At 41.6% G+C, this 25,928-nt stretch overlaps 1 protein-coding gene across 1 annotated transcript; it reads right to left on the reverse strand.

The window, feature by feature from the left end:
- Positions 1–251: 251 nt before the first annotated feature.
- Positions 252–22,839, reverse strand: BSND (barttin CLCNK type accessory subunit beta). Its single transcript, XM_077453257.1, has 4 exons — positions 22,428–22,839; positions 10,528–10,604; positions 5,638–5,871; positions 252–4,347 (listed from the first exon to the last, which is right to left on the reverse strand). The coding sequence occupies exons 1-4, from the start codon at positions 22,602–22,604 to the stop codon at positions 3,924–3,926; spliced, it is 912 nt and encodes a 303-aa protein (XP_077309383.1). The 5' UTR covers positions 22,605–22,839; the 3' UTR covers positions 252–3,923.
- Positions 22,840–25,928: the final 3,089 nt, after the last annotated feature.

Below are 25,928 nucleotides of genomic sequence, written 5' to 3' on the forward strand. Positions count from 1 at the left end.
TGAACACAGGTTTAATGAGAGACTGTTTATAGATTATCTCAGATCAAAACACTCCCTATCAGAGCGGCTCCATGTGTTCCTCCCACAACAGACGTTCATTCAACCACAGAGAACCACATAATACACATTAAATCCTGGTCTCATCAATAGCAGATAAAAGCACAACTTTTGACATGTCCCAGCTGATAAGGGACTAGAAAATTATTATACAACACTAAGGTCCTCATGAATGAAACAGAATTCCCATAACCTACTTTCACTTGTATAATTTATTCTTTCTTATCACATTCGTAATATATTAACAAACTGTCATGTGACCATTTGACATGGATGAGATGCTACAGTACACAGGTGACATAATGCCATGATGTTACTAAAGCGGCATGTTGTCCTCAACTGGCCGTATGCTTTAGAATCTGATTGGGCAACCTCCTTTATAGTGCCCAATCTCATACCAAGCTAATCTGAAGACCCAACTCTAGGCTGCTTTTAAGGCCTAATTTAAAAAGAAAAATCAGCACAAGGGGCGGTACTTACATTTAATGAGAATTGTCCCTTGTTCTGGTGTTGATTAACTACGGTGCTACCAGGGGCCTGGCACAGGCACTCGTCAAGAGCGTTGACTTTGCCCAACATTTTCAACTCTCTGCTCCATTCACAGAAGCTGTACCACAGCTTCCATGAATGAAAAGTGATGTATGAATGAAGGACCTTTCATTCATCTGCCCGTTCTCCATTCATAGAGGGCTTTTCATTAATGCAAGCTATAGTACAGCTTCTATTAATGGGGGGAGGGGGTGGAAAGGGTGGGCATAGTTGCCACTCTTGACAGGTGCCTATGACCAGTGCTTGTTGTAACCTCTGCAACACCAGCTGCAGGGGTATTGGTTGACCAGAGGACTGCAGATTTCAATTAGGATAGCTAGCACAGCACAAGGGACACTTCTATTTAAATATAAGTATGGTCCCTTGTGCTGATTTAAAAAAAAAAAATGACCTAAACTTATAAATGTACTCATGTGGTGGGGTCTGCATGGGTAAATACTTGTTTGGCCAGTGAGGGAAGAAAGAAGTACAAATACTTACCTTATTGCATACTCCCGCAGGCCTAATCTTCTTTGTGCAACCAGTCCCCTAAAGCTGCTTTATTTTACTGTCCAACCAGTAAAAGCTCTCTGATGTAATACTGACATATAATCACACACATAGGTTGGACTTGATAGACTTGTGTCTTTTTTCAACCTCACCCACTATGTCATTATGCATTGTAGGGTAGGATGAAGAATGAAGAAGGCCTCCTACCATAGCTAGGCCCAGGACCTGGGGTTTTCTTTCCCTTCAGATCCACAGGAGACTGATACCTAAAGTCGACCTTAGGGAGCTTCACAAGAATCATGCCTCGTACACACGGTCGGACATTCTGACCACAAAATCCGTCAGATTTTTTCAGATGGATTTTGTCCTAAACTGGTGTTGCATACACACGGTCAGACATAGTTGTTGGAAAATCCGATCGTTCGGAACGTGATGACGTTCGTTTGTTGCGACGGGACTACGTTGAAGCTAGTAGCCAATAGCTTTGGTCTCATAATTTGATCTGTCATGCGTGGCACTTTGTCCGATCGGAATTCTCTACAAACGATCGGAAAAAGTCAGATTTTTTTGTCAGAAAATTTGAGATCCTGCTCTCAAATTTTTTTACGTCAGAACTTCCAACGGAAAAAGTCAGATAGAGATCACACAGGATCGGATTTTACGACATTATAATCGGAATTTCTGACCGTGTGTACAAGGCATTAATCCAAATGACTGAACACTACCTGGGACTCCCCTAGGGCTAAACAGGAATTGTGGTGATTAACTACAAATGTTTTGTAAATTTATTTTAACTGCTGTGGTGCTTATTGCTAAATAAAGACATGCAATTTCAAAATTATATAGTTATGAGCTGGCCTATAAATAATTTCTTCATTACAAACACAAAAACATGATCACATTAATGGAATATAAGGGAAGAAGAGAGGGTTTTTCCATTCACTCCCTGGAATTTTCTACTTATTTAAAAATTTGTGCATCTAAATTTAAACTGGTTGGAACCCAAACTGTAGTGCTTTGACACCCGGGACCCACCAAAAGATAATCTGGAAGCCTTGGTAGCTGTTTTGCCTTGCCTTGGTATGGAGGGGTAAAATTCCATCACAGTATGTGGGCTTCACCCCCCCCAACCGTACACGCTTATATTCTAAGCTTGATGAAAGCTAGTGTTCCACAAAAAATGTGTGATTACATGCTGATGCTTATAATCTGAATATTTATAAAATATTCTGTGTGCCTCCAAGGCAAGGAACAGTCTTCCAAGAGGTTTTGGTGACACAACGTGTATTAAAATCACATTAATAAATTTTGCATATTAAAATCACATGGATGTGTCTCGACCTGCGAAATGTCATAATTACCATATAGGGCCATTCTGCATGTAAACGTTTAATTACTTGTTAAAACATTACTAAAATAATATTAGATTAATGTATGAAAACATTAGTCTTCTCAGGTTGACTACATTTTCCCCCTTTTCCATTAAATTATATTTTGTTTTTGTTGATTTTTAAGTAGGTAAGTAGATTCCATTCATAATTATAAAGGTCCTTCAGTTCTGGTGTTCTGTATTTTAAGGAAAACCTCACACAAAACAAACAACCAAAAATAAAAAAACAGCGTGGCGTTCCCCCCCCCCCTTAAATTCCATACCTCTACACGTGCCCCTTAATCATTCACATGGAAGGGGCTGGTATCTAGGTGCCCCCTTATTGTTAAAAAAAGCAAAAAACTGTGTGGCGTCCCAACCCCCCCCTTAAAATCCATATTCCTTACATGTACCCCTTATTCATTCACATGGAAGGGGCTTGTAACTAGGTGCCCCCTTATTGTTAAGAAAAAAAAAAAAAAGTGTGGTGACCCCCCTTTAAATTCCATACCCCTACATGTACCTCTTAATCATTCACATGAAGGGGGCTGGTATCTAGGTACCCCCTTATTGTTAATGCTTCCACAACCACCAGGCTAGGGTTCTGAAGAAAATACCCTTGCCCTCATCTACAGTACATGGGAAAAGGTGCTTGCAAGGCACTATGATGAGGGCATGTCGGTGTGGTATTGTTCAAAAGGGGGCAGGAACAGCACATTCCCCCTTTGCTGGCCAGGCAGACTGCATGCACAGCTAAGTGTCCTAATACCAATCCCAAAAAGTCTGGTATAGAATTTAAAGGGACCCCATACCTTTCTTTTTCCTTTGCAAGAGGTACCCCTTAAAATCCATATAGACCTAAATGGCCTTGTGTGAATTATGGGGGGAACCTAATGTCATTTTCTTTTTTTTTTATTCAGTTATTCTAACTAGCCACTTTGTTTACATGGCACTCATTTATAATGAATTGCGATTTCTCTGACTAACCAATCAGATATTCAATTCAGCTGTCCATTGTTACATTGGCCAAATTTATCTTAATGTGTCCTGTTTGTAGTAAACTACAATCTGATTATCTCATGACAACTGGCAGTTGTTACGGAATAACAAAGTGGGGTGAGGTTTTTGTTTCCTTTATAGAGCCTGGGCAGCAAAGTTTTTTACTGCATTATTACCATGTTTTGGAATGTCTAAAACTTTATAAACGTATACTTTATAAAAGTAAAAGTGTTAGTTTAACACTGGACTGTTCTGGTTCAGATTCTGACACAACTGGACAAAAAGATCCCATGTTTTCATTATCAATCCTTTAGATACATGCTTTCATTTTTGTAACCTTTACTTTAAAAGAGACAGCTGGATTCTGCCTTGTTTCTATAGACAATACAGACTGTTCCCTCAGTTTTATACTCCATGTCGTGTTGTTTATCTCAACACGGAATCAGGAATCATGCTAAAGCTAGTGTTCAAAATCAGAATCAAACCCCTTCATTAGATTTTCAGTTTTATCTTTCATTCCATAATAAAGGTCATCTGCTTCATGGTGTTGTGCAGCTCCCTGAGTAAGGGAGGCTTCCCTTGCTCCTTCTTCACCGGTGTTATCATCATTGTGGTTGGAAATAAGTAGGCCTGCTTGATCCATGTGTGGGTGTGTGGCTTCACAAAATGGTGCATCTATCATCACTAGTCCATCACACGCAGGACCATCTATAAGATGAAATCCATCTCCACAGAGAGGACCTCCAAACTGCACAGCGACATCATGCTTCTGTGGCTGCCAGTCCTCACAGCTATGAAGAGAAGATGCACTACTTCCTGTGCTTGTCTTATCCGATGTTGTCACCGTGGTCTCTTCTTTTAGACAGGCAAGAGGGGCAGACATGCTGAACAAATGCAAAGCAAGACCTGGTTATTAAAGTCCATCTCTTTTTGACCTATAGCTTTATTGTTATCGAATTTGATTAACTAGGAGATCAAGTTGTAAAATTATGCAAAACTTTGTTTTTTCATGCTGTTATCCACATACCAGATTAGGATTTGCATGCCAGTATTAAAGTACTTCACTATATTGTACAGGTCTTTCTGATAATATTGCACCAGGAGAATGAAACTAAGTATCTGCTCCACTCAGGGCTGAATTCTTTTTACTAGACCACGCAGACCATGGCCTAGGGCACCATGACCATGAGGGGCCATATACAGTAGCTGCCCAGGCCACTTTAAGGGTTGTGCTGGCCACTGCTACTTTTAGGCCTAGCCAGTTAGGCAATACTCCCATTCCACCCTTTCTCTGTTTCTACAACTTACTGCTACTTGCCCACTTAGACTCTCACTACAGCTCCAGTTACTCCTATTCCCAAAACCAGCATGCTGGGGAGTGGAGCACAAAATATGTTCTGTTTGAGCAATAGCATTGAGATGGAAAGAAAAGCATGGTGTGACAGGGCCAGATGATCATGTCTCTCTAAAAATGGTGCTGGTTATATCAGCATGGTACTGATTGTGTCTCTGCAAATTTCTGGTTGTGTCATATTATTTGGGCAATTGTTTTTTTTTTTTTTTTTTTACAGTTAACAAATATTTATTTCACTGCGTCCATGATTGTTTGTTAATGTTGATATGAAGCAGTTTTGTGTCTTGTGGGTGAACATGTTGGGGATAACAGTGTCCACAATAGTTGCTTAGGGTACAAGGGATGCCACAAAGTATGGAGGAAAAAGTATAAATCTGGCCCTGGCTCTACTTCTACTAGTTTTATTCTAATGGTAACCACTGTAAGCAAATACAATTTAAGATTTGTAGATTTAATAGGCTTTGTAGTATCCACTATGGCTTCATTCATATGGGTGCTATGGCTCATACAGAATGAATGAGTGCCTTGTCTATGTGAGTGGGAGATGCCAGGTGCTGCGTGGAGTCTATGGTTCTCTATGGGGATGCAACGACTTGTTTGAATTCCAGCTGCATAATCGTTCACACTGTACAGGCCACAGCTCCCACGTGAATAAGGCCTAATTGTAAATGTTCATCTGGTTCTGGCTGTCATATGAAATGCTGTAGGTAAATGGAATGCAGGATCTGTAAAACCTACAGACACATTCCTCTATGTCTGTTTACCAAATCTGAGCGCTTTTCATTAAGCAGAGTGGAAAAACACACAAATACTTACTCACCAATTGGCTTCTACAACTGCATGTTCTTCTTTACCAATTGAATTCCTGTGTACTTCCACCTTGGCCTGCAACTTTGACTGTGAAATATCTACCAGCACAGGCTGTGGAAAAGGTATTGACTGGTTTCCTTGAGGTTTGCCAAGTTCCTCCACCTTAATCTGAATTTGTTCATAAGAAGGCAAGGTGGCCTCATAGCGCTGTGCCTCTTCCTTGCTTGTGTAAGCTGTGGTACACCTGTTCATGAAGGGAAATTGTAATCATTCATTAGAAGTTTTTTATTATAATAAAAAAAATACCGAATAATTTTTTTTTTTAAAGTCAAGTAATATAATAAGTACAAACACAAGGGTAGAAAAAGGGAACGTTGGAGCGGACTTTATGGGTACCAGAAAAGGAATACAATATAGTATTAGAAAATGTATTTATTGAAAATAGATATAAAAAATTGACAATATAACATTAAAAACCACTGGTATTGGCTTCCAGTAAAATAAGCCACACATAGTAAGTGTACTTGTCCCTATTATTGCTTGAATATGGCAGGTTGATGTTTTCGCTTTCGCTTCCTGAGGACCTAATTCCTGACAACAAGAAAGGAGAAATAATCATATTTCTTTCATATTTATTTGATATGTATATTTGTGCCCACTATCCATATTTGAAATATGATTATTTCTCCTTTCTTGTTGTCAGGCATTAGGTCCTGAGGAAGCGAAAGCAAAACGTCTACCTGCAGTATTCAAGCAGTAATAGGGATAAGTAAGTTTACTACGTGTGGCTTATTTTAATGGAAGCCAATACCAGTGGTTTTTAATGTTATATTGCCAATTGTTTTAAATCTATATTCAATAAATTAATTTTCTAATATTATGTTTTATTCCTTTTCTGGTACCTATAAAGTCCACTCCAATGTTCCTTTTTTCTAGTAAATTTCTATGGATGTGGTACCCCCTTGGCCCTTTCTTTATATACAAACACAAGGGATATCTTTAATTATGTTGGCTGTACCTGATTTTCACTTGAGAAAGTCAGATCCTCTTTGCAGACAAAATCAATTAAATTAGATCAACAGTCAAATCCCCAAAATAAGTATTTTTTGTGATCTAGGGTCAAGCAGGATCCCCTTATTTAGACAGATAATGATCTAAGAGATGTAGGTGACCCAGGAGAGCCCAAAACGGTAAATTATGCTTCTTCAGGTATTATTACAATAAAGTCAGATTAAGGAACATTTTGGTGATGATCACTGTAACTGCAATAGTTTAAAGTGTCATGAGTTTTTCGTTCATGGCTCAAATGTTTACTATTGTGATGCTCTGATTGCCCCACAGCTATCACATGGTACAGGGTGCTGTGATTGGCCCGGGTACCACTGGTGACCAATCAAAGAACACACACAGTGGTAAACAAAAATGTTGAGAATGGATTCTATACATGATTCCCATTTACTATGTGGCATGTGATAACTGCTGAGTCTATGTGTTTCGCAATGCAATTCACACAGTTCATGGCTGCTGGGAAGTGCCTCAGTACTCTTCCCAATATTCTAATGCAAGCATTGGGCTGGCTCTCGGGTGGAGTAATGCAAATATAAAAATGGCTTGATGGGTGAAGGTGAGTTTGGAGGAGTGGGCAATCCTAGGCAAGTTGAATATTCATAAAGCCTGCCATAGGTAACACCCAGATATGATGCTAAAATCCAATGATTGAAAGGGGTGGGCCAGGGACAGTAAGGCTGGGGAGGGAAGGGTTAGTTGATGATGTACATCCTTTCCAGCCAGGAAATGGGAAATGAGGCAGGCTCTATCTGACTGTGACACTGTAAGAAGTCCACTGAGAGCAGTGAAATCAAAGTAATTTCAATACAGGAGATGAAGCTGTACAACTGTGAAAGACTCAAGGTCTGTCTGGAGTTCAGCTTTGCCAATACATCAGTGAGCCAAGAGTTCCACCAACATAACTATACTGTCAAAAGTATTGGGACACATGCCTTTACACTCACATGAACTTTGATGGCATCAAAAGTCCGTAGGGTTCAATATTGAGTTGGCCCATCCTTGGCCCATCCTTTGCAGCTATAACAGGTCAGGCACTGATGTTAGACGAGAAGGCCTGGCTCGCAGTCTCCACTCAAATTCATCCCAAAGGTTTTCTATTGGGTTGAGGTCAGTCAATTTCCTCCACCCCAAATTCACTCATCCATGTCTTTATGGACCTTGCCTTGTGTTAGAGAAATTAGATTCTTATTTTATAATCATTTAATGAATGCTTGCATGTGATTGTTTAGAAGTAGTAGAATTTCATATTAACCAATATATATTATTCCGTAGATATAGAAAGTCTTAATTTTTAGATGTTGAACTTTAGGTGACCTCTCTGCTTCATGCTGATATTTTTACTGGGTGAAAGTTCATTAGAATAGATTCAAGTTATATAGAATTGTTTAGAGTTCTTGAATGCATATATATCACAGAGATAAGATAAGAACATCTTATACAGGTGGTTTAGAAATAATTATGTGGAATATGGGAAAGTTATGTACAGTATATTAATTAAGTATGACAGGGTCAAACAAAGGTTTGCTTGAGCCCTCATTAAAACTGTTAAAATACATTGAATGGAATAACACTGGTGTGTGTGTCATATTATATATATATGTTTGTTTATTTATTATGTTTATAATACAGTTTGTGAAACAAATATGTCTATGCATGCACATAGAATTGTACATAACACATTTGGTGGGGTTATTGAAAGTTTATTCTCCCAAAGTCGTAAATCTGTCTTATCAGGACAAGGAGGGTTTGATTTAACACAGCTGGGTGCCATACTGTCTATACACAGGTATTTTTAATTGGATAAAACCAGTTATAAATCACTTTAATGAACATATAGGAATTCTGGGAATGAATACGTTTGTCTGGTTGTAGAACAGGTGTCAGATTTATCGTTAGTTACCTTGACGTAGATCTTAGCCAACAATCATATCTAGGAGAGATGGCTAAGATAAGGCTTGTAAAAGGGTATATAAATGCAAGCTCTACAATTGTTAGACAGACAAGTCAGATAGGAGCTAAGAAGGCTGAACTCTATGTATGCTGCCCTATTGCATGGGTCATAGAGGTCAGAACCAGTGGGCAATTATCTGTTCAGACAGGCATCTATCAGGCTGACTGTTTGTCTATGCAGCCCTATTGCAAGGGTGACAAACAGTCAGAACCAATAGGCAATATCTGTCCTTTTGTTGTAACTTGTCTCCTCGTATGAGTCAAATAAAGAAAACTTCTTAACTTGATCCAGAGTGTGGTCTCAGGTGAATTTCGCTCACACTTTGTGCATTGGTGCGCAATCATTTTGGAGCAGGAAGGGGCTATCCCCAAACTGTTCCCACACCCGATAACCCGATAAAACACATTTGGGATGAATTAGAGTGGAGATTGGCCTTCTCGTCCATATCAGTGCCTGACCTCACAAATGCTTTTCTGGAAGAATGGTCAAACATTCCCATAGACACACTCCTAAACCTTGAGGACTGCTTTCCCAGAAAAGTTGAAGCTGTTTTCAGCTGCAAAGGGTAGGCCAACTCAATATTGCACCCTACGGACTAAGACTGGGATGCCATTAAATTTCATGTGGGTGTAAAGGCAGGTGTTCCCATATGTTTGACAATATAGTGTATATTAATGACATGGATTTGACTGTAAAGCCCTTAAATGGAAACTTTTAATAATTACCTTTCCATACCCATTTTGACCAGAACTGGAAACTGACCTCATGGAACAGATTATGGTAGTTTGAGGGCCAGGTATGGTGTAGGGAACACAGGTTTACCTTAAAGTCCAGTTCTGGGAAACTTGAAAAGTTCTTCCTTGCAAAGGGTTGCACCAACACGGCAAGGGTTAACTGCTCTAGGGAGCTCCTCCGCTAGACGGTTCCCCTAAATGTCTTCTCCCCCATGCTCCACCTTTCTAAAGCCCTGACATCAAAACCAATACAGGGTCTATAGCCCTCCATTGGACATGAAGTCACTGAGGTACAGTCCACCACCAGAGCATGAAGGAGTGCAGCTTGCCGGAGGGGCAGAGGACAGAGCAAGTAAAATGTTTTTACTCTCGCCGAGACCTAAACTAGCAGTTAATCCTTGCAGTGTGGGTGTAGCCCCACTGCAAGTGGAAATTTTCAGATTTCCCGGAGTTGGCTTTACATGTACAAGTGTACAGTCATTGAAATCTGCTTTGGATAAACACAAGTCTGTTTAGAGGAGTAAAAATTCATGGACAGGCAAGGTATCTGCTATCATCAAGCTGTGTTTCTATATATGCAAGACCTTTCCACTACCTTATGCCTGGTCATAAATGTCCTTATTTTTGTTCATGTTTAATATGATGTACTTGTAGATAAACCTAGCATACTTTTAATTTTACAGATCCCAGTAATGTTTGACCTTGAATTAAAATGTGATGAGTGATGAATCGTAATATTCTATACTAACTGAGTAATTAGGTGACACAGAACGCAATAACAATGTGCAAAGTGCAGTAACCACTAGCAGCTGAATGTCAGAACAATTAAGAAAAAGCTAGGTGGTTGCTATGCATATTTCATTTTATCCTATTCCTTAAAGCGATATTAAACCCAAAAGCAAACTTTTGTTATATTGCAGTTTACCAATTCTTAGATGTGATGGCTGCATTAGTCTTCTTTTTTAGGCTTTTTTTCTTCTATTTGTTTTTCAAAAGAACAAGCCCTAGGTGAAAACAAAGGGAAAAAAAAAACGAATGCAGCCACCACATGCAATAATTGGTAAGCTGCAATATATTACATTTTAGGTTTTGGGTTTAATATCACTTTAAATAATAAAGTAAAAGCAATGAAACTAATTAGACATACCACTGCTTGGTTGGAGTTGAAAGATCGGACTTCTCTGCCAAAGGTACAGCTTCCATATCCACAGGAGTAAAGGTGATCTGTAAGAACGCAAAATATAATACAAGTGTATGTATGTATATTGTATATCCGTTCATTTCTATATGAGGCTCAATAATTCAATTTACTGGAGGCAAATCCACTTTGCACTGAAAGTGCACTTGGAAGTAAAGTTGCTGTAGATCCGAGGGGGACATGCAAGGAAAATAAAAAACAGCATTTTAGCTTGCACATGATTGGATGATAAAATCAGCAGAGCTTCCCTTCATTTCAGATCTAACCCTCAGATTTAGAGCGACTTCACTTCCAAGTGCACTTTCAGTGCAAAGTGGGTTTACCTTTCGTAAATAACCCCCATATCTGATATGCTTGAAAGCCTTTTCTCATAGAATGTCCTTGCTAATTTTTTTAAGAAGTAGGTCACCTGGTCTTTCTTCAACCCTACCAAAAGGCATGGTTTGGGATTGGCACGTAGAATGTGATATCATATGTGCATAAACATAATACAAGTACAAATGAAAAAATATGCCAGACTAGAAGTATCCTTTGCATATTATATAGCAAGTCTAATAATAGTATACACTACCTTAAATTTGCAACCAATGTGTTTGATTAAAGTGGAAATAAAGACACAAATCCTTGCCTATGCTCCAGTAGTCTGATGCCTACAAGAGTCCTTGCTGGTGTTGGCATATTCTCCCTGGCTTATTCCAGGTGCCAGTCTTCAATAATGTTGATTACAAGAGAGTCATTGATATTGGCACACTGATACTGTGCCAAGAAATGGAAACAGAGCTGCGCATGCATCCTGGGGAGAATTGTGAGCAGGCAGGTAGGTATATGTTATTGCAGAATAGATATAATGCATGCCTCAGCAATAAACAACCTGCCTGTTTGCAATTTTTTTGCATTCGGTTCATATTTAAAGCCCAACTTGGGGAAATCTGGAAATTCTCCCTTTCAGCAGGGCGGCTCATGTAGATTTGGGATAGCGTAAAAGCACTTTTTCTTTTCGATCCTCTGCTTCTCCAGCAGACGGTGCCACCTCCCACCCTGACAGTGGACTGTCCTTCAGCATCCTCACATCCAGTTCAGGGCCATGGATCCTGCACCGTCTTGATGACATCGGGTCCTAGACAGTTAGGGCATGGGGAAGAACACACTGGGGGACCAATCTAGCACCTCGGAGGAGTGGAGGATTGGATAAGTAAATCTAATCTAGACTAGTGGGGCTGTACCTGCACTGCAAGGATTAACTGTTCAGTTAGGATTTTGTCATTTTCTGAAGTTTGGGCTACTTCAGGCAACTAAAAATGTATCCCTTGCAGTGGGACTGCGTTTTGTCTAATAAGAGACTAAACAGTCTTACTTACCTGATCCTCTGCTCCCTCCCACGATGGCACTCCCTCATGCTTCGGTGGTGGACTGTCCCTCAACATCATCACTTCCAGTGCAGGACTATTGACCCTGCTTTGATCTTGATGACTTCAGGACCCTAGACAGTCGGACCATGGGGGAGAAGAGGCTGTGAGGACCAGCCTGACAGCAAAGAGGAGTAGAGGATTGGCAAGCAAATCTTTTTTTTTTTTCCCCTAGACCAAAACAAGTATTTACCCTAGCACTGCAAGGGATTATTTTTTTAGTTGCCTAGAGATGTCTCAGTCTGCATGGGATGGAAAGACGCAGACAAGCCACAACATGTAATCTCCAGCTGCTTGCAAAGAACAGAGAAGGGGGATTGCTGGGACCTGCAGTCCTGCCTGAAGACACCAGTTCTGGAAATCTGCCATTGTAGACTCTGCTTTGTATGGACTCTTGCCTGTGCAGGTACGCTGGGGCAGCCACAAGCCTGACTTAGGGATTTGTTTTGAAACTGTTATGAGATAAAGGGGACTTCCAGTTATGGCGCCGTATGTAGAAGGTAGAGAGACCGGCAGCTCTGCTCAGCCAGTAAAGAGAATCCAGCTTACTAAGCCCAGGGACTTCTCTCCCCCCGCCAGACAACCTCCACAGATCCCCTGTGCTGCCGTGGATGGAGCGGTATTTGTCGCAGCCACGATCCCACTCTGGTTCCCGCTCGAGAGGCACCTCTCCCTCCCTTCAAGTGCATCAGGGAGAGCTAAAATGGCCACGGCAGCCCCTGCATCTCCTCTCACACAGACCGCGCTCTAGCTTCAGCACACCGACAATCCCAGTGAGGGGAATGACAGAATGACGGCGATCTACACAGTGCACACATGGATGCCAGTGAGACAGGCAAACAGGACTCTCCAGCCTCATATGAAAAAATAGCCCAAGCTGTGGCAGCCCTGCTGTCCCCCAATATCACAGCCACAGTGGACAGAGCGGTCTCCGCAGTCATCATGCAGATCCGCAAGAAGCTTGGTGACCACGCTCAGAGGATAACGGAGGCTGAACAATGCATATCCTCACTAGAAAATAACCAATATAGCATGAATGAGACTTTGGAAACATTTACTCAAGCCCAGCAGCTTTTGCATGAACAAATGGAAGATTTGGAGAATCGCTCCAGAAGGAAAAACCTCCGGATAATAGGACTCCCTGAGTCTTTTAAACATGGCTCACTCCTGGATATCTGCACCTCTGCCCTCTCAGAAGCCCTCAGATTGCACCACAGATGCACTGTGGAAAGGGCTCATCGGATCGGAGCCCCATCGAATGAACAAAATCGCTCTAGGCCAATTATTGGAAAATATCTAAATTATGCGGACCACACAGACATTTAGCATAGCTTTCGGAAGTCGCGCTCCGTGCTTATAGAAGGTCACAAACTCATCATATTTGCAGATTATTCTGCTGAAGTATCCCACAAATGTAGGGAGTTCCAACCTGTGTGTGCAGAATTATTCAAATGCAACGTCCGCTTCACGTTAGCCTACCCAGCAGTCCTTTGCTTACAAGCCCCGGATGGGGAACAGCTTACATTCCATTCTTCTTAAAAGGCAACGGCTTTTCTACACACACTCTCATCACCAGCTAAGCACCTGTCTTCTGATACATATGCAGACAGAGTGAAAAGTGGGCCCAGGGAGCAAAGAAGCCCCAGGAAGGATCCGCCAAAACGTCTAAAGTATACCTCCTCACAGGATCAGTTCACCCATCGCTGAGCTCAACCAAAAGTAAGCCCACCACCAGTGGCAGTGACAGATGTATCCTTTCACTAGCACCCTGTGCTGCTAGGACCCAATCGCTTCTAGGTATTTACGCAGACAGCAATCCTAGAAAAGCTTCACGCTACTCCTCAGTTACGTTTTTCTCATTGTTCTATGTTGTGTATCTGTTTAGATGTTTTGATTTCCTAATCTTGCATTAGCAATCTTCTCTATGTCCACTATGCGTTATGGCCTCTTAGCTCACCCAATAGAGATATCCTGCAAGCCAGTGGATGGTGGAGCTCCTCTCCCAGATACACCTTACTCTCTGGGGAGGGACGTCTCACCCTTATAACACAATTCTCTGGCCTGTGGACTAGCGGTCTGTAAGGAGGTCCAATGAGCATACAGAAAAAAGTGAAGTCTCAAAAATGTTTACACCTTAAGCCTACTCTATTTTGCTTTTCTTTCCTTCTCTACATCTGTCTACCCCACTCTCACAAGAAGGGATGGTTCCCCCGATCAAGGATTTGGAAAATTGCAACGACCGGCCAGCCACCTTTGGCAGATTGCACCGCACAGGTATTATACACACTCAACCCCATACAATATCTCCAACCAACCTAATCCATGACCAGCATTCGCATAACATCCTGGAATGTTAAGGGGTTATGCTCCCCTATTAAGAGAATGAAGTTCCTTAGACACTTAAGTAGATTAAAATCTGATAAAGCTCTACTCCAGGAGACACACTTAGAGGAAAGGGACTTTTTCCGAATGCAAAGACTATGGGTGGGCAGGGTAATAGGGTCAGCCTCTAGAGGCCGCAAAGCAGGTACTTTCATTCTCCTACACAAAAAACTGACATGCGACATAGTATCAGTTGACAGCGACGAGGAAGGAAGACTGATATCAATCCACCTTAAATTCCCTTCCAGAGAAATCAGGATAACCAACATCTTTGCACCTAACTCCCCAGATAAATCATACTTCACCAATTTCAAAACTCAATTAGCGTCTGAGTCCAACCTCCCCCATCTAGTAGGAGGAGGAGGCTACTTTAATACAGTAGTCAACAACTCTGAAGACAGATCCAGTTCCCGGTTTTATTCAACAACGTCAGTACGAGATCCATTCACCAACCTCTACCACATGGTGGATGCTCTCCACTTAATAGATACGTAGAGAATTCAACACCCCCTAGATAAGGAATTCACGTTTTTCTCCCCAGTCCATAACTCATTTGCCCAGCTAGACTATTTTCTATGCACCCCCTCCATGCTTCACATGGTCAGGGACTCCCATGTCCATGATATGGCCATTTCTGACCACTCCCCCATCTCAATCCTGCTGCACAGCCTCCAAACCCGAACTAAATTTAGACAATAGCGATTCCCTTCCCACATGAACCAAAATGAAAGCTTTCAGTCCATGCTGAAACAGGCCTGGCAGGAATATACACATAACAATAGCTCTCACGCAGACAATCCCAATCTATTTTGGGAAACAGGCAAAGCATTCCTCCGAGGAAGGATAATATCCTTCGTATCGGCCCATAAGAAGACAACTCACAAAACATACCTAGAGACCAGTCATAGCCTACGTACTGCCCAGAAACAACTCACTGAGCATAAAACTCCAGAAAACAGAAAGGCGTGGCAAGAAGACAAGGACCGCTTTGACATCTGGACACATTGCCTGGAACGTTTGAAAATGTCTCATACCCAACTACAACTCCACAAATTTGGCACTAAGGCAGGGAAACTACTTTCCAGACTCTCAAAAGGCCCATACCTCCCCACACACATTGCCGCCTTACACAATCCAGACGGCACTCTCTCTTCTTCCCCTAAGGACATTAACAAGACTCTAGAAACATTCTACGCTGACCTTTATGCTTAGGAACCGATAGATCCCTGCGAAGCGTCAAAATTGCTTGAATCCTCACCTCTTCCAAAGATCACACCCGAATTACTGACAACTTTAAACTCCCCAATTTTAGAGGAAGAAATCTTAGCATCCATTAAAAGTCTGGCATGTGGTAAAGCCCTGTGCCCCGACGGCTACACTTCTGAATTTTTTAAATTATTAAAAGAGGATATCACCCCCTCCCTGTCATCGGTATACAACAAAATATGGGAGGGCGGTCCATACCTCCCGACAGGCCATCAAGCAAACATAAAACGAATCGCCAAAAAGAGAAAAGACCCACAGTAGTAAGGGTCTTACTGCCCAATCTCACTGCTAAACATAGACTCCAAAATACTCTCTAAAATCATAGCACACATCATGCCTTTCCTTATCCACCATGCACAATCGGGATTCACCAAAGGTAGGTCAGCCTCAGTTAATCTAAGGAAAGTCCTTGTTGCCCTAGAATATGCAAAACAACATCCCCAAGAAGACGTGGCGATCATTAGAAGCCGAAAAGGCATTTGATAATGTCAGCTTCCAATTTCTATCCTTGCAAAAATTTGGGTTGTCAGGCCCCTTCTATCATTTTATACACAACCTCTACTCTGCACAGATGGCCACAGTAACAGTTGCTGGTGTCCAATCCAATCCTTTTAGGCTACACAAGGGAACAAGGCAGGGCTGCCCCCTCTCCCCCCTGTTATTTAATCTGGCTACCGAGCCTCTCTCACGTCATCTTAGTTCCACGTCATGCCTCCACGGCATACCTCTGAGATCAAATGACTTGAGAGTTTCCCTTTTCGCAGATGATATCCTGATATTTACTACTTCCCCCAAACAGATATACCCGCCATTCAATCAATCTTCACATCTTTCCACAAATGTTCTGGCCTGAAAATAAATTTCACCAAAGTGAAGTTTGCCCTCTAGGTACACATAACCCAAGAATATGGTCATCTTTCTCTCCTTTTTATATCAACTAGAAACACATCATGTACTGAGGCATTAAAATAGGAAAGGAACCATCCTCTCTCTACTATCTTAACTATCCTCCTCTGATATCTAAGATTTTAGGTGAATTGGAGGCGTGATGTGCACAAAATGGTTCGCTCGCCTGCTATATCCTTTACAAACTTTACCGCTACTATTAAAGCACAAAGATATACAAACCCTAAATAAGGCAATTACCTCCTTCATATGGAATAAGAGAAAACCCAGAATGGCACTAACCAAACATTTTCTCCCAAAGAGCGAAGGGGGGGCCAACATGCCAAACATTAGAGTTCATAATCTAGCTTGTCTCCTGAGAGCAGGAATGGACTGGATTACACAAGCATCAAAATGATCCAATCACGGTTTGGAATCAGACATGGCATACCCAATAAATCTTTCCGCCCTCCTTCATAGCTTGCTGCAACGGATCCCAAATAATATAAAACAAAATCTGCTGTTCAGGGACACAATAATAGCATGGAGAGAAGCGAGGAAAAGAATGGGACTTTCTCCCTATCTCTCCAGATTCCTCCCAATCCAGGGTAACCCCATGTTCCCACTAGGTCTCCAGTATGAGCCCTTCTCTAAATGGAGAGACAAAGGTTTGATCAATGCTCACTCTCTATACCATGAAGCAAATGGCTCTCTCAAACCCTTCCACCTCGTTGCGAAAGAGTACGACCTTCCTACCAACCACTTTTTACATGTGTCGCAATACTCATGTTTCATCGCCAAGACCTGTCCGAAGAATAACATCAGATTCAAACAATCGTTTCTAGACAAGCTAATAACCGATCAGAGATACTCCATTTCTGATATCTACCACCCTCTCAACGGAAAGTTCACCAAACCCATACAAAATTCCTCCATCACATCATGGTCAATAGACTTACCGGGCCTAGTTAACATAGATAATATCATAACGGGATATAACGTCACAAGAAGCATTATACCAAAGGAGTCTTGGAGGGAAACTCAATTCAAGCTGATGCACAGGGCTTACTACCCATTCTCTGAGACACCCCACCACGTTGGGGCATGCTTTCCCATGGTGCTCACTACATAAACCCTTTCTAATCCACGCTTATGGTTGTGTCCACAGATAGTTACATTCTGGTCCGCAACCCTTAACCTTATCCAAAAAGTGACAAATTTCACTCCGGAGAAAGACCCCATGCTTTTACTATTTGGATACCTCCCCAAAAATCAACACGACAGCAGCCTCTCTCAAACCACTGCCTCTGGAAAACCTTCAATGGATTCTCCTGACCCTCCTCATTGCTCAGAGGACTATACTTAATCACTGGATCTCCACCTCTCCTCCGACCATTTCTGAAATTGTAAAATCTCTCAAAACTTTACTGTTCCAAGAAAAATTAGATGCCTTACTCCACAAAAACTGGTTCAATACCAAACTCAAAAAACAATGGTCTGCTTTTGTGGATCGCTGTCTGACATCACCAGAAAAAGCTATTTTCATGGCACCTCAGGTTTCCTTCTAAACAGGGAACCTTGAGTCAAGGGCAAATCCATCAGAGTGCTGAGTGATCATACACACCTTCCATTGCCCCATAAAGAAAATCTGTGAGTTTGTGGTGATCAGATGCCAGAAACAGTTATAAATGAACGTTATACCAGAATTGGCACTTTAGCCTTTGTCTCTTTTTAGCTTTTCATGTTTGCAATGTCTGAATCCACATGTCCATTGTATGCGATTTTACCAATGCCCTTCTCCCCAAGGTCGGGACGGGGGACATCGGGAAGGGCGAGTCCTCAGACGCCCCTCCTCTATTTCCCTTCTCCCCTCCTCTCCACATCCCCCCACAACTCGTATGTACCCTTTCTCCTAGTTCTAGTCTTTGGCTCTCCCCCTACTCTTTCTTTCCCCAAACTCTTCTTATCTCATCCTCTTAATAGTGTAAAGTTTAGTAGAAATCTCTTGTACATAGCCTGTCTGCAACTATTTCATGACATTGTTTGTAAACTATTATATGTTAAAATATAATAAACTATATTTGAAACTGTTATGCTGAGAGATTCCTGTAAATCTTTTGAAATTTGTCCTTACCTGGTCTGAAGTTACTCTAGGGGTGTAATCCAAGTAATCGGCACATATAGTCCAGAGATCGGGTCACTAAGCACATTGGCGTATGAAGATTATGATAAAAGAGTTAATACATTGCAACGGCAGTCTCCCATTGCAACGGCAGCAGATCAGCACCGCAGAGGTCCTCCACTTGTGCACAGGTACAGAAGAGGAAGAGTTTAACTGAGTGCATGCATGGAGTCCAGTTTATTTGTTCAAGTGTACACGAGTAAAGGTACTCCATGTGCAGGCGAGTGACCCATTCTACAGTGCCCAGCGTACTGTAGCCACCTACAAGGAGAGTAAAGTGAAGCCTAGTCTAATATAGCAAAATCTTCCATTAAAATAACATCTATGGAATCTGCTATAAAGTTCTAATGCGCTAGTATGGGGCCCCTGATATATTCCAAGTTTACCCAGCATACAGTGACAAGTGCTTCTGAGGATGTGGACACAGTGGAGATATTTTCCACAGGTGGTGGTTTTGCCCCAAACTAATCTTTCTCTGAGTCTTTTGGAGTACTACATACATTTATTCATATACAAGTAGTTATCCCAAAGAATCCATGAAAAGCCTGAGTCCAATAATCGAATGAACAAAAATGAACAAAGCTTCTTTTTTTTTTTTTTTTTTAGCAGTGAAACAAACTTTATCGAAAGCATAGTGCACATTCAGGGATTAAACGGGGGAGTACTCTTCTTAATAGCACTGGGAAAACTTTCCATTATCCTAAATGACTTTCAAATCAGATATCTGAAAATCTGGAATCCAAAATGCTCTACTGATACCTAACCAAACAAGCCAGGTCTCCTGCAGTTAAAGAGACCTGTAAGCTTCCCATAAGATTACATGTGCAGTTCATGTATTTTTTGTTTTTAATTTACTTGCCATCAGTGTGTAGACTTCCAAAAGCTCTGATGGCCACCACCATGGAGGGAAAGGAACGACTTTACTTTAAACTATGGAAGCAATAAGTCTGGATTTAAATGTAAGGGGCATCAGACAACCGTTTATTTCAGAGTTTTTTAAGGCATACGTTTGGCCTTTAAGAGAGAGATATTAAAACAATTAAATTTCACTGGATTTGATAAATGTTGCTGTAAATTTGTGATTGTGTACCAAAGAAAAAAGGATGGGATTGAGTGTCTGAAATAGTATGAAATATAAATGAATGCCTGGTTCTTATTAGAAAGGAGTATATTTTTCTTGAAGTTTTAATTTCCCCAAACATTCTGTAAAAATCAGGAGATTTGACTAAATTTCACTATTTTGGTGAAATACCTTGGAGTCAACAGACAGGGAAAATGAATGTGGTTTCTGGACGTTTTTAAGGGAGCAATGGGCTGTAAACTGCCCCGGAGGGATACAGAAACTCCTTTCAACTACTCTTGACCTTGTGCCAAAACATATTGTCCCTCATTTCCGGTAGCCTTTTTTTTTTTTCAATAAAAAAACAGTGTGACAGTACACACTTAAAGATTAAATTCACATTACAAAACTAGACATGATGGGCAATATCTGAAATCAAGTAAACTTCCCAAAATGTACCAAAAGGAACCGTCAAAATAAAGGAAAAAAAAAACTGATTTTTTTTATTATACTTTTTTCAAGCAAATGTCAGAAGCTGAAAATAATTTTCTGCTTCAAATAAAATTAGCAAATGACGAAATCAGCAAATGTATGGCTAAATCAATTTTATCAAAATAACTGCACTCATCCCTAGAGCTGATGGATAGAGTTTGAATGTTTAATATGAAATGCGTTCAAAACAATAAGTTATAAAATATATTGGAGATAAAATTTCAAGGAAAATGAGATGATAAACATGAAGGGGGTAAAACTGACTTTTAAAGTGGTTGTAAACCCTTACAACACACTTTGACCTACAAGTAAGCCTAGATTAAGTCGTAGACAGCGGCTCGCAGGCGCACTGAGCGCGGCACCGTCAACGGCGAATATGCCACGCGTGGCGGCTCCCGTGCGCATGCGCGGCTTCGCCGAATGACAGAGGCGGATCGGCGAGACCCACCGAGAAGATGGATGAGCCGGAACAGGGGACAGCGGAGACATCGCTGGCTCCTGTGTCAGGTAAGTGACACATAATGGGCTACTATGCGATGCATAGTAGTCCATTATGCTTTACCTTTGCAGGGAATGAAAGAGGAAGTAAACTCATCAGGGTTTACTTTCTCTTCAATTTGTCCAGAAAATGACAAAAAGCTGCATTTGAATTTCTGTGAATCGGATTAAATTTGAGTCATGGGGTGGCTCTGTCAACACCACCCTGCTCAAAAAACTTTGTGGAAATGGGCTGAAAAAAGTCAGTCGAACAGTTCAACAGCCAACCAGCTACAATCACCGTTCGAGTATTCTGGCAGCTGCAGGTTCAAATACAATACCCAGCAACCAGGGGTTCGTTTATCCATGCCGTTTAGCATGGATGGGGGAATCTATAGATTTGTTTGCATATATAGCCATCTTAACAGTCTAGTTACACTTTAGTGTGATATTTATGCTTCATCTGCAGCCCAAGGAACAGAAAAAAAAGTACATAGTAAAAATGTACATTTAAATAACTTTCTAGAGAAGCATTTCTATCTATGTATGATTATGGGTACTTCAGTTTTACATCACCCTTATGGGCAAATCATTAGAACTTTCCCTCTACATGCCGCCACCGATGGTATGATTGGCGTTGGACTAAACTGTGTTTTATTGCTTGGCTAATACACAATTGGGTTGATTTACTAAAAAAGTAGTGCCAGTTAGCAGGGTGAATATTCACTCTGCGCAGTGTATGGTCATGAATTTTACTAAATTAGGTGAAATTATGTTCACTTCAATTGCTTAATCATTTGCAATCCAAATAAAAAACAGAGATTGGATGATTGGGTTGAACAAAGGTTTACATTATTCATTAAGCAAAGTGAACAGCCTTCCTTTAGTAAATCAATCCCAATACTTCTTCGCATATAACAAAAACTACAACATTGTACCATCTTTTAAAATAGTCAGTATGATTTGCTGATCCTGTGAAAATGATCTCTTATTTGCATTGGTAAGGGCAATGCTATAATGCAACCCTTCTCAACCAGCGTCCATGGAACCCTAGGGTTCCTCCAGCAATTGTTGGGTTGGGTTCCTCCAGCAATTGTTGGGTTGGGTTCCTCCTGCAAATTGATGAGGGTTTCTTGAGCTGTGGTTGACCTCTCATCTAATGGTGCCTACATAGTTCTGGGGCCAATGCCACCTGTTAGAGCCATCTGCCTGACACCAATGATCTTTTTACCTGTCTGTAATGGGGGGATTCTGACCACTGATCAGTGACCATCAATGTAAGGGGCATTTTCCCACTGACCTCTGAAGAACTGGTTTTAGTAAGGGTTCCTGGAGACCTGAAAACTATTTTAGGAGTTCCTCCAGGGATAAAACAAAAAGTTGAGAAAGGCTGCTATAATGTGAGAAGTTTCTTCAATGTTTGACTAAAAAACAGACTATATTGCTAAGAATTCTTCATTATACCCCAACATTCACTAGCTGTTATGGCTCCAAATCCTAATCTGTACATCTATGTGCGAAATAAATAAATAATACAAAAAAAAAAATATATATATATATATATATATATATATATATATATATTTTTTTTTTTTTTTTTGTATTATTTATTATATTATATATATATACAGTCTGCAGGCATATTATATATATATATATAAAACAGACAATTTTGCAAGCTCAGTAAAAAGTCTCCTACCTTAGGGTAGCACTGACAGATGCTCCATGTGATTCCAATAAATATGAGTAAGACCCCTATAATGCAGAAAGTGATGTATATGTTAGGCTTATCCACACTCATAATGAACATGCCAATCATGATCATGAAAAATCCCAGTACAATGAGCCCATAGCGAAAAGTTTTATCCTCAGCCATGTCCGTCACATTAAAGGAAAAAAAGAAGTTATCCAGGTATGAAAGAGGGTCTCTTTACTCAGACAGGCTTCAGGTGAAAGCTCCTGTCACTCTGACAGTCCGCACACAGCCAATACCTCTCCCAACCTGGCTTAGCCCAGTCCTGCCCAAAGTTGATCAAGCCAGTTCTAAAAGGAGTGAAATGAATGCAAATGGTTTGCTGAGATTTCCACTCCAGTGATGCCGCACTGAACACCTCAGTGATTACCTTCCCTGGAGGTATAAATAACCTGGAATATCCACACCTTTACCTGTTGTGTTTATGAAAGAAACATTTGGAAGAGGTATGTGCTGCAATGCATGATTATTGCACGTACACTTTACAATGCTTTACTATCAGATTGCTTGGAATTTTTCATCCGCTATAAAAACATATCATGGTAGTTGTGTATACATGTATACCTAATAAAAAATCTAACATTCTGTTGTAAAAAATGTGTTCATCCTTTACGTAGATTGGGTACCTGTCATACCTACTGTACAGAATAGAACATATATTGTGTGATCTTTATCAGTATTTATTAGGGCTGTTACTGATTAAAATTTTCATGTTCGATTAGTCGATTTTTTAATTGATTAATCGACTAATTTCGATTAATTATAACGCACATACAGGCCCAACTACTTTTAGCTGATTTAGCACCGCTGCTATGGCAACGGCCGAAGCCGGACATAGCAGGGCATGGCTAGGATGTCACACGTCATAAACTCAGCCTCACCGTTCCCATAATCTCAGCCTCACCATGCCCATAATAGCAGCCTCACCATGCCCATAATCACAGCCTTGCCGTGCCCATAATGCAGTCCCACCATGCTCATAATCGCAGCCTCACCGCTCCCATAATGCAGTCTCACCGTGCCCATAATCGTAGCCTCACCGTGCCCATAATGCTGTCTCACCGTGCCCATAATTGCAGCCTCGCCATGCCTATAATCGCAGCCTCACCGTGCCCATAATGCTGTCTCACCGTGCCCATAATTGCAGCCTCGCCATGCCTATAATCGCAACCTCACCGTGCCCATAATGCTGTCTCACCGTGCCCATAATTCTGTCTCACTATGCCCATAATGCTCTCTCACCACGCCCATAATCACAGCCTTGCCGTGCCCATAATCGCAGCCTCACCGTGCCTATAATGGCAGCCTCGTCGTGCCCTTAATGCAGTCTTACCGTGTCCATAATCGCAGCCTCACTGTAGTCAGTGCCTGTATTACACAGTCTGCAGGCATCTCCCGCTGTGTGTCTATGAGCTGAGTGTGAAAACTTTGGCCGCACTGTCAGAAAAGTCCCGCCCTCCTCCTAGATCAGCTCGTGTGATAGACAGAACGTCTATCACACGAGCTGATCTAGGAGGAGGGCGGGACTTTTCTGACAGCGCGGCCAAAGTTTTCACACTCAGCTCGGAGACACACAGCGGGAGATGCCCACAGACTGTGTATGACATATAGTGGAGGAGGAGGGGAAGGGAGCAGAGCGCTGCACTGCAGCCACAGCTTGGCCCAAAGCGGCCCCAGAGCAGGCAGCCTAACAATCGAAAGAATTTTGATCGATCTAAAAAATGTAATATTTATTAATATTTATGGTATTGGTACAAATAAAATACTGTCTGCGATGCTTAAAGCAGAGCTCCAGCCAAAAATAACACACACAGGGGTGTAGGCGGCACAGTGGTGTAGTGGATAGCACTCTCGCCTAGAAGTAAAAAGGGTCACTGGTTTGAATCCCAACCACGACACGACCTGCTTGGAGTTTGCATGTTCTCCCTGTGCCTGTGTGGGTTTCCTCCCACACTCCAAAGACATGCAGGTAAGTTAATTGGCTTCTGTCCAAAATTGGCCCTAGTATATGAATGGGGACCTTCGATTGTGGGCTTCTTGAGGGCAGGGACCGATGTGAGTGTGCAATGTACAGGGATAGGGACAATTGTAGACACTCACTCAGGTTGAACTGGATGGACTGGTGTCTTTATTCAACCTTGCTAACTATAAAACCAAAAAAGGCCATTAAAAAGATAAAATAGCAAAACTATGATTTGCCAGGTGGCAAGTTAATCAAACTTCAGTGTGCATGCACAGGAGATGGACCATTAGTACCTAGTTTTGGATGGACTGGGGATAGAATGTTTTTGATCAGGGTTGCTGATAAGGGAGTACCCCCAGTCTTCCTGTACAAGGTCCAGGCCTGTTCAACAAGGTGGCAGGGTGGCTGAAAGCAGAAGGAAGGGAAATCTGTACAGGAGAGTGATCGCTGCAACGATCCTGTAGTCCACCCCTTGCAGCAGCTGAAAGCTGGCTTCTCCTCCCTTCCTTCCTGATATCTTTCAGTTGCTGCAGAGGGGAACTACAAGTGATCACTTACTGCAAATGCTGCCACCATTGCACCAATAACCCTCCTGTACAGATTCCCCTTCCTTCTGCTAACCCCCCCCCAGTCCTCCCTTTCCCCCCGAAGCACTGTCGGCTTCCCCTCCTCTCTCGAGCACAGGGGATTGGTGCCAGGATGGAGAGCATGGTGGGGCAGGTAAATATGTTATATTTACCGGCCCTTCCTTTTCTGAATGAGTACAGTTAGCGATCAGTAACAATCACTCTATTCACTCATAACTAAAACATAGTAAACTATGCTCCGCAGAACTCTTCATGTTCATTCATTCAGCGTAGCTGAGGCTGCAGAGCTAGAGATTTAGGACAGTGTCCTTAATCCCTTTCTCTTTCTCAAACGTGAGACATCAGGGATCTGTTTAGCCCCCCAACAGGGCTGTTAAAAAAAATAAAAAATGTAATTGTAAAAAAATAATTAAAAAATAAATTTGTAAAAAAAATACATAAAAAGTACATAATTAAGGGATGAGTCACACAGGTTCTCTGGTCCATACAGTTTGAATAAGCAGTGTGTTTTTGTGACTAGAGCCACCTTTTACTGTATGTTCAAACATAGCCGAGGGTTTTCATTGCACAGGTGTGCTGGTGCGAGTAAGTGGCCCTGAATGCACACTGGCACTCTGGCACTGTGATTGGGAGGAGCCGTGATTACAACCCTCCCGCGCATGGCATGGTAACGGCAACGGCACACGTACGTGCCATTGCTTCAGTGCGCATGTGCCGATGACGTCTGCACGTGCAAATACAGGGGATATCTCCTAAACCGCTTTAGGAGATATCCTGGGTAGCTACAGGTAAGACTTATTACAGGCTTACCTGTAGCAAAAGGTGGATTGTAAGGGTTTACAACCACTTTAAATTTGGATGGGGTAAAAGAGAATTATGGGATGCCCAGAATCAATA

This window comes from Lithobates pipiens, unplaced genomic scaffold (assembly GCF_037356315.1).
Source record: "Lithobates pipiens isolate NorthernLeopardFrog02 unplaced genomic scaffold, aLitPip1_a1.2 Scaffold_23, whole genome shotgun sequence".
NCBI lineage: Eukaryota > Metazoa > Chordata > Amphibia > Anura > Ranidae > Lithobates > Lithobates pipiens.